Source organism: Maylandia zebra, linkage group LG23 (genome assembly GCF_041146795.1).
Source record: "Maylandia zebra isolate NMK-2024a linkage group LG23, Mzebra_GT3a, whole genome shotgun sequence".
Taxonomy (NCBI): domain Eukaryota; kingdom Metazoa; phylum Chordata; class Actinopteri; order Cichliformes; family Cichlidae; genus Maylandia; species Maylandia zebra.
Window position 1 is genome coordinate 9,550,111 of NC_135188.1, and position 10,145 is coordinate 9,560,255.

Here is a 10,145-nt window from a genome sequence, read left to right on the forward strand (position 1 = left end):
TGTACAAACCTCAATCAACTGAAGTCACATTGTAAAGAAATGTGGGGAAGAATTCCTCCAATATGAGAAACTGATAAAAACAGAGAAAATAATTGCTTCAAGTTGTTGCTGCTAAAGAATGATCCAATAGCTGCTGAATCATAGAGTATGCTTTTCAGAAGAGTCCTGTGAAAACATCTTCACATGACAAAATATATACTGTTACAAAGCCAGATGTTCCTATTAAACATGGTCAAAGTTTCAAATAATAAGGTCAGTGTACAAGCAGTTCCTGTGAGCCAAAAGTTTAGACTTCCTCAGTTTACAAGGAACAGCCATTCAGAACAAAGTTTTCTTAAACAGAGGGAGAGGGAGTATAATTCAAGCAAAAGTATTATTCAGCAGGAAATTTGCATAACAGTTCCTCCTCCACATAAGCTGTCTAAACTTCACACACAGACACAACCAATTGGCTTAAAGCTCTAAGATTTTGCTATACATGCTAAGGGATCTCGGCTTGCTGAGGAAATAAAGCCTGCTCATCCCTGTCTTGTATGCAGCCTCTGTTTTGGTCTTTCAGTTTGGCCTGCTGTTGCTGTGGACGCCCAGGTATTTGTCACTCCTCCAACATCCCATCCCAGGATAGCCATCGGGCAGTTGCTGCCCTTTTTCTTCTGAAGTTGACGACCATCTCGCTGATCTTACACTTTGTTCATATTTTCAGCTAGCTTAAGTAAAAAAACAAAACAAAAAAACCCAAAACCAATACAAACTCTGGTACACAACTTTATCTTTGATTTTTTTTATTTCAGTGTCTTATTTATTTGTTCACATGATTGTTTCTTCTTTTTTTTTTGTTTGGCTTTAGGGGCCAGGATATAGTTTTAGTTGGTTTTTGTTGCTATCTGAGGTAGCCAGGATTGCGCCATCATTTCCACCACGTCAGAATGGTCTCTACGTTTCATATTATGTTTTTTTTGTGTTAATATTTCTTGCACTAAATAAAGCAAAGGAGGAAGTTCTCCTCTGCAGCTGTTGTTTTTGGAAATATCACCAATAACAAACACATGGCTGGCCTGTTTTCACTTTTCAGCTTTCTATTGTCCAATAACTTTGTCTCACACATGTTTCAGTTTTACTTCTTTTTGCAAATGGAAACATGTAAACCATTATTACATTTCAACAATGTTTATTTGATTCCAATTAAATCATGAACATATAAAGACTTTATCAAATAATATACTTTTAAAACAATAGATAAGTCTCCATTCTAATAATATAACTAGCAATACAAATATTGGTATAAAAATATAGTCTTTATATGTGTGTGTGTGACAGTGAATAGGAGCTTGTGGTTTTCTCTCTTGAGTTTTTCAGGCTCTATGCGTAGTCATCTGCTAGTGTGTCAAAGTAGTTGCTGTCTGCATAGATAAGGAAGCCAGAGAAGAGGCTGTCAGCCCAGCCAGCATCTGCAAATAAACCGTTCTGGTCATGGTAGAAGATTTCCATCCACACCTCGTCTTCTGGATTCAGGTACATGACGGTGGACCCAGATGCCACGTCATGGTTTCCTGTATTGGCATCAAAAGTTTTGATGCGATACTGACCATTCTGCACCAGACCGATAGCCAGGTGTTTGTTGGCCAGTGTAATGTCATAGGAGAAATAATAAATGCCTGGGTATGCACAGATGAACTTGCCCGTCTGTGGGTTGTAGTGTCCGCCTTCATCGAAGAGGATCTTGTTGAACTTAATGGGGGTTTTCTCTGCAGGGTAGCTGCTGGTGATTCCCGCAGAGAAAGCAGATTTAGGCATGAGGCTGCCACATTTGCAGGTTCCCGCAGTGCCCCGCGGTCCTCGTTTGCCCTTGTCCCCTTTCTCCCCGTCGGGTCCTGGAGGTCCAAGCAAGCCACCATCTCCGTTCTCTCCCGTAGGGCCTCGTTTGCCTGGAGGGCCGCGGTCACCTCGTTCTCCAAGTTTACCTGTCGGGCCTACCCTGCCCTTCACTCCTGAAAGCAAAACACAATGCTTGCAACATCAGTCTCTAATTGAAGGATTCAGTTTTACTACTGTTAAACCAGAAACACAGCTCCCCAGTCATTGTCAGGGATTAAGTCAACCTTTGAACAAAGTCACTTGACATTCAAACTGGCTTGATTAACCCTTCGGTGCATTCAGTCAGCACCACTGTCGCAGTAAATACCCTGGAGACAGGCAACATTGTGATTGTGATTGTTTTTTTTCTGCAGGGCTTTTCCTAATAAGTGGCTCCATGTTCAGTTGAAAGTGAATTCCTGTTTCCAGGCATAATGGAAAACACAGGTGAATGACGTTTATTTATCCCTGACAGATTTATGGCATTTCAGACTTCACAGGCTGATATTAGGATAATATTTCTGTTGGATGAGGCTAACAGGTACAGCCCTTCCAAATATTTTGTAATAACATTATGGAAGATTTTCCTATGCTAAAACTGTACTTTCTGAACAATCTGAAGAAGTAAAAAATAGAAATTTAAGCTAATCTGCCTGTAGAAAACCATGGGAAAGTTCAGATATACCCAGCTTATAGAGTATAAGCAAATTTGTTAGCATTACTGTGATGCAAAACCTAAAGTTTACTGCAATATATCTACACATTCACACACCTAAACCCACAAGGATGCTTTCTAACAGAAGCAGCTGGAGATTGCATATGACTACCAAGGCTGCATACTGCTACCAAGGAATTTACTTAACACCGTGCATGAACCAGGATACATCAGGATTAGTTTGTGATATTTTGTTGAGAACACCAAGACCGTGTTACACAGTTTTTCGTACTTCAAATTGTTGTGTGTTTGTGAATAAATTCAGATCTAGTACCAGCAAGTCCTTTGCTCCAAATTCCTGGATGCAGATCTACGTATTAATCAGTTACGAGTGGTGAAGCCAAACCACATCACTGGTAAAAGTTTTGTGCAAATCCATCCATAATTTTGTAATCCAAATAGAGGGAAAGAAAAACCCCCGATCCAATCACATAACCTTCTTGGCAGGAATAATAACAAAGAATGCCCAGGGTAATATGGTTAGTGCAGCAGTTATGCCTCTGAATTTCATCACAGTCAAACAATCAATATGTGGTTGAAGTGAAGACTTGTTCATGATAAATGAAGGAGAGATGATATCTGAAGATGATTCAAAGTGTTGCATTTGTACCTTACAGCTTTTTTGTGTAAACTTGTGCAGGGTTTGTGCTCTTGGGTAAGATGGCGCCGATGTGTATGGCTCGCCGTCTGTTCCTCCACGTTTCTGTTTTAATGTTTTTATTTTGTTATGATGTCGACTCCCTGCTGGTCTATGATCGCCAAGTTTTACTTGATCTGTTTTTAAATCACCTCTTAAAACACATTTATTTACCTTGGCTTTTAGCACAGCAGGACTTGTTGATGTCTCTTAATATGTTTCTTATTAATTATATGATTTTTAATTTTAAGATATTTTATATGTAATTTAAACTGTTTCCTCTCTGTTTTATATTTGTAGCACTTTGGTCAACATTGCTGGATGTAAAGTGCGTTATAAATAAAGATGCTATGCTATGCTATGCTATCTGATGTGTGCAAGGACGTGAGTTCTAGACTTAAGGCATGACTTTATAAGTATTAAAAACAATCCTTACATTTGAATTTTTTAAAATTATGTTAGTTTGTGCAATTACTTTTGAGCCTCTGACAATGAGAAGTGTGTTTAAAAATGAATAGTCAATGCAAAATAATCACTTTGCCTCTTGAATTACAGCTAAAGATTGCAGGATTGCAGGGTTTCAATAGTTCTGTGTCTTTGATCATGTAGTGACTGTTTAATTTAAAATTCACTGTAATGGAGACGAAACTAAAAGAACGATGTCTGAAACAGCACAGTAAGGAGAACAAACACCAGAACTTTTCACTAAAGAAAATCCTTTTACAAATCTGTCTTTCTCATCCACTCAAAGCTACTTCTATCCTCTTCATCTAGCACAGATTTACCTTTGGCCTTTAAGGATGGGTAGTCATTGTCAACTTTGTGGCTCCATGTTCAGTTGAAAGTGAATTCCTGTTTCCAGGCATAATGGAAAACACAGGTGAATGACGTTTATTTATCCCTGACAGATTTATGGCATTTCAGACTTCACAGGCTGATATTAGGATAATATTTCTGTTGGATGAGGCTAACAGGTACAGCCCTTCCAAATATTTTGTAATAACATTATGGAAGATTTTTGCAACACATGCAGCATCTGCTTTAAAATAATCAAACTGTTTACACCCAGGATTTGCCATCTCAAGCTAGTTTAAAAACTATAAAGCTAATTCGAAAATGAGTCTGAGCGACATAAACCACCATTCTAAGGACAGACACATTACAAGCACTAATTAAATGTATTGCATGTGTGCATTTTTCTTTCTCAATCATAAGCTGGCTCCCTAAAATGATCCTCAGAACCTGTGGCAGTAACTGTACTTGATACACTTTATGGCAAAGGTGCACCTTTTTCTTGTTTTTTATTACAATAAATGTTGGCATTTCACACACAGTGCTGTCTGTAATGATCAGATTGAAGGAGTTGGAGACCTGATGTGTGTTTACATTGACTTCCCCTTTATTGTTAAGCCTCCAGTCCTGTAGGAGAGATCATTTAATAACTTTCACACACATCATTTAATCTCCTCTATGCGCCAGCTTTTCACTTCACGCACACACTGGCAGTATTTCTTTATCAGCAGACATAAAGTAATACTGTATCTGTTTCATATTATACCTGTGTCACCCTTTTCTCCTTTTTCACCCTTCCTGCCATCTCTGCCATCTCTTCCTGGGATACCCACATTCCCATCTGCTCCCGGGGGCCCGCTGGGACCTGGTTTGCCAGGCAGTCCGGGTGACCCAGGAACACTGCAGATCAGTCGTGGGGCTTTGAGCTTGGTGTCAAACAACTCTCCCGAGACACAGGGCCACAGACAGACAAATCCCATCAAGGTCCACATCTTCAAACCTGTATATACAGCCAAAAGAGAACATTAATATAGATGTTTGTGTCTCCACGTTAACTCACAAAGTTCCGAGCAACTCTCAAGTTAGTTTTGTGTTTGCAGATGTTTGGGCAAAGGAGGCAGATAACGAACAATAATGAATCAGTGAGTCCAGACACTTAGCGGTCCTATTATATTGATCAGTGCCATTAAACACTCAAAACGTTCTTGTCAGGGTGTCAGACAGAGAAACTGCATATCAGTGAATCAAACTTGTGATCAAATGCAGCATGAGGCCAGGTGTGATTTTTGTAATGAGAAGCAATTGCTTCTGATTCCTTTTCACACGCTGATGTTCTCATCCTGCCACAGATTTGCATGTAATAGACTTCAAGCGAAATCTTTGTGTCTGCTCCAAGTCTTGTCTCTTTTTGTGCCAAAACATTCCCGAGCCATGACATAACACCCAGAACAATTTCTGTCAGGGGAACGCGATCATGAAGCAATGGCGTTATACATACATGTAAGAGAGAAAAGAAGGAGACATGATCACACCTCTATTTCTGTAACAGAACGTAAAGCAGGCATTAAAAGCAAAAACACTTAATGGTGATTCTGCATCCTGATGTTCAACATCAAACATTCCACAGCAAAGAAATCATATGGAAACATACCGAAAATGTCTTCCGCTGTGTGAAAATCTTTTGGATTCGCAGATTTGATTATTACACACACACACACACACAGATTTGCCCATGTGGGCGTGAGAATGTGAGTTTTGCATCTGCTGCTTGTCTCTGGTCAGCGGGGGCGTTGGAACATATGTGTCAGGTCTACAAAGAAGGATAATCCCCTTGTCTGCCTTTTCAAAAAATTTATTACGGCATGTTTTTCTTTGCCTTTACACATTTGGTTTGTCTGTCAATGCAAGCACATTAGACAAATTAGGTGCATACTACATGATGAGCTAAACAGGAAGGAGACACCACACATACACGCAGGCTGCTCTCCTCCTTCTTGTAAGAGTAGTATGTTTTTGATTTTGAGGGTAATGAACTGGCCACAGAGCCAATGTGAGGTCCTGGGAGAGAGAAACCCCGCCCGCCATCTCCAGTCTGCAGCAATGATGTCAGCTTTAGTAAAAACGCTGTCTTTAAAGAAGTGGACAACTGTTTACACACACAGCTGTGTTGTGCATGCAAACACATCCAAACACAGATAAACGCAGTCCTTCTAAGTCGCATTAGTAATATGCGTTATTTAAAAGCTCCTGCTGCATAGCGCTCCCTAAGAGATGTTTATTTACTATGAAGATCTAAAAAAGCTCTTTTCATTCATTTGATCTTCTTGTAAACATGTAGAGCGAGGCAGACTTTGCACCAAAAAAAAAAAGTCCTTTACTGAAAATAAAGGTTTTCATCCACTTTGACCGACAGCTACTAAAGTGTTTCTGATGTCAAAAATAGATGCATGTGAAACAAACACCAGACATTTTAGACATGTAACTTCTTTTCATTGCATTATTGCACTGCAATGCAATCTGACTATACAAGCTTAGAAAACACGTGTGGGTAGAAGTACTCAGTTTTGAGCAGAAAGTTTTCATCACTTTTATAAACATTCTGAACGAACAACGTCTTGTGATAATAAACCAGTAGACAGAGACATTTAATCCATGTTCTTACCCAACACTTGGCAGCTGTTCATCCCCAAACCAGGTCAAACTTCTCACTCTTGAGTGTCTCCGTCCTCCTATCTGCTCAGATTCTCATCTTTCACAAGATTCGAGTCCCCGTTGAACATGTTACTGTCAGACATCTATGTGCAGAGATCAGCTGCTTGTGCAGTACAGCAGCACAAGCAGCAGCCAGGACTCCTTTCAGTGCAACTCTCTCTCCATCCCTCCCTCTTTCCCCTTTATCCACTCCCTTCTTTCTGCCTCATAAATGTCCTAAGGCAAACAGCCATTAGCCAGGCAAGCCCAGTATGTGCATACAGAAAAAACTCCATTATGTCATTGATGAAGACTCTTTTAGAGTGAGACTCCCAGTGTAAAAGTCAGAAACTGGAATCTTCAAGATTAATAAATGACAGAACTCATTTGTGTCTAGTTGACCTCAGTTTTAATTGTATTTCTGACATTTACCCCTAGATGGCACCAAGCACGACATGTGAGTGTGTTGACGGACCTCTGGGATTATTTCTTTGTCACGTTGCTGTGTTGAAGGCAATTTGCTTTACAGGTGGTAATCCTGCTAAATACATACATCATACAAATAACAATATAAGATCAAAAATAAAATGCAAAAATAAGACTATCAAGCCAGAAAATCAAGAACTGACTCAATAAGAAATCTTTCAAATGTTTCTAAGAAAATCTTTTGCCCTCATTACTGTTATTATGTAGGTTTTAAAAAGTGTTTTGAAATGGTTGAGAGTCTGGGCAGCTCTTATGTATAAAGGTAAATTGTTCCAAATATTAGGAGCTGCTACTGAAAAGCCTCTGTTGCTTCTGCTTTTAAGCCTGGATCTAAGAATGTCTGAGAGCAGCTGGTTTGTAGACCTCAGTGCTCTGGTAAGATTGCAGGGTTTCAATAGTTCTGTGATGATGTTTTGTGAAATATTTAGAAGCACTTATCTAACTATGTTCCCTTTCAGTCGATTCACTCGGTACAACACGTATAATATGGGATATCACGTCCCCATGTGTCCTGGCACCTGTATTTACACCTTTGAGGCATATGACCTGTGATGACATGTGCACATGCTCCCTTCCCTTGTTAAAGCTGTCTCACTCATTTTCTGTCACTAAGAGCCACCCTTGTTCCCTGGTGAAGGAATGGAGGGTGCACCCTGTGGGCTGATTCCAGGTATGGGATCTTCTTTTCTTCAGGGTCAACACTTACTGCCTTATATTGGTGCTGGAGGCCCTTTGTGGGCCATTTTGAACCCACTAGATCTGTGGATATGAGGTTTATTTCATACAAGACTGCATTGCTTCTTGCTTTGGCTTGTGTAAAGGAAGTGGGTGACCTTATATTAAATTTTTATCTATATGGTACCAAATCACCTTCATGACTTATTTGTACACCCCTTATGCATACAGTTCTCTTCTGAGGGTCTCAAGGTTGCATTGCACCCAAATGGCACATATTTACCAAAAGGTTATTTCTGCAGCTTGTACCTTTATGTCATTTGAGCTTCTGAGGTGGCATTCTCTGGGTCTGGTGTGTTTGTGCTACATACCTATATTGACTGCGCTCAGGATGTGTGCTTATGTGACCAGTCGCTCTCTGTTTTGCTATCCAGCTAGAAGTAGAGCTCTGTCTAAACAAAGGCTCTCCCACTTGTTAATGGAAGCTATCTCCCTAGTGTAGGGCACCAAATGTCTCTCTTTGCCTCAGGGAGTAGGAACACATTCCACCAGTGGAATGGCAACTTCATGGGCGCTTTTTAAAGGGTTCCCTGTGAGTGTGCTATTTGTACTGCAGCTAGCTTATCATCACCACACACTTGTTTGGTTTTATTGTTGGGATGTTACAGCCCATTCAGTGGTTTATTCTGTCCTTTCTGCTGGTTCTACCATGTGGTGCTGGTCTGATTCCATGTATATATGTCCCATGCTATATGTGTTGCACCACGTTAATCGACTGAAAGGAGACCAACAGTTGTGCCTATAACTTTGGTTCCCTGAAGGAGTTTGGCACGGTGATGAGCAGCTATCAAACTGAGGAATGACTGATGACGGGGGTATATGTGTAGGCAGGGCCACATACGTTATTGCAAGTCATCTGCCTTAAAGGCATGAATATGTTCAGCCAGAACATGCAGGGGTGTGATATTCCATACTATGTAGGGTTGCCAACCGTCCCTTAAAATACGGAATCGTCCCGTATTTCGAAACAAAAGTACACGTCCCGTATTGAGCTAATAAGGGACGCACTTTGTCCCGTAATACAGTGAGGATCAAAAGTAGTCTATAACTTTTAATGGAATTAACGCTTTGTTTGAAAACATAATTCCCAGCCCCTCTCCTGCTTTGTGACCAATGAGCTGACAGCACACTTACGAGTATGACAATTCAGATTACCACTCATCTCATTGGTCGAGGAAAGGTCGCTTACGGAGAAAATACCGGAAGACAACAAATGACCACAACAAGAAGCATGGCCAACAGGGAAACAAACGCAGACACTGCGGTGCAAGACTCGGACGACAGTAAACCTAAAGCTGGGCAGACACTGTGCAATTTTTTTCAGTCACGTTATTCAGCTCCTGCTCAAACTGCACGATTGACTCGCAGTTGGTAGGTCACGATGCAGGTCTCACACTATACCGCCCGATGCTCTGATGCGACCTGAGTGCTCACACTGTGCCTCCATAAAATGAAGGTTATAACAGAAAATCTGTCGCGCTCTCTCTCTCCGTCTTACACTCACACAGACACACACACCACCACCATCAACTTTGCTAAATTGCTAATGAAAAACATTGATCGGGCAGCTGTGACTGAGCAGCAATGTAAATCCAACTATTTTCACGGTTGTTGTGGTCGTGATAATTTTGTGATGCCACATCGAAAAGGCTCGGATGAGCTTTCCAAAGTTCTACAAGTTGTGCCTCCATCGCTTGTGTCCAGATCACAGGCTGCACAGCCGTGCTGCTCCGTCTTTTACACCAACGTTTACGTGTTTGCGCGCGAGCAGTGTGAGCGGCTGTGGTGAGACCCTCACGAGCGATTGATGATCGGGAGCTGGTCGTGAGGTGTTAATCACTTCTCGTTACCCCACGTATACTACACGATGCACGATGAAGGCCAAAATCGGTCCGATCACTCAAAAATCGGCTCAAAATGGGCCTAAAACTGCACAGTGTAAGCCCAGCATTAGAGCAGCAATGTTTGTTCCCCTCAGAGAAAGGGAAGAATGGGAAAAGGAAAACACCTGGCTGGAAAAAGTTAATATGGGCATGTGCAGTGAATATCAGCGCTATGTGGCCAGAAGTGTGATAATATAATTTATTTTGTGTAATAAACAACTGCAAGAATAGATGATTACAACAAATAGATGACTAATACATAAAAGTAATACATAGATGAATAATGATGATGAGTTAAGATGCGTAATCATGGGAGCAAGTGGGTTTACAAACAGGAGCAGCTGATTAGCAT

General features: G+C 40.8%; 1 protein-coding gene across 1 annotated transcript; it reads right to left on the reverse strand.

The window, feature by feature from the left end:
- Positions 1 to 783: 783 nt before the first annotated feature.
- Positions 784 to 6,866, reverse strand: c1qtnf7 (C1q and TNF related 7). Its single transcript, XM_004557092.5, has 3 exons — positions 6,661 to 6,866; positions 4,765 to 4,998; positions 784 to 1,988 (listed from the first exon to the last, which is right to left on the reverse strand). Exons 1-3 carry the CDS (start codon positions 6,680 to 6,682, stop codon positions 1,360 to 1,362), a joined length of 885 nt encoding a protein of 294 aa, XP_004557149.1. The 5' UTR covers positions 6,683 to 6,866; the 3' UTR covers positions 784 to 1,359.
- Positions 6,867 to 10,145: the final 3,279 nt, after the last annotated feature.

Coding starts and splice junctions, on each gene's coding strand:
- c1qtnf7 (XM_004557092.5), bottom strand. CDS start 6,682: ATGAACAGCTGCCAAGTGTTGG. Junction 4,999..6,660: donor GAACAGCTGCCAAGTGTTGG/GTAAGAACATGG, acceptor CTGTATATACAG/GTTTGAAGATGTGGACCTTG. Junction 1,989..4,764: donor AGGAGAAAAGGGTGACACAG/GTATAATATGAA, acceptor TTTTGCTTTCAG/GAGTGAAGGGCAGGGTAGGC.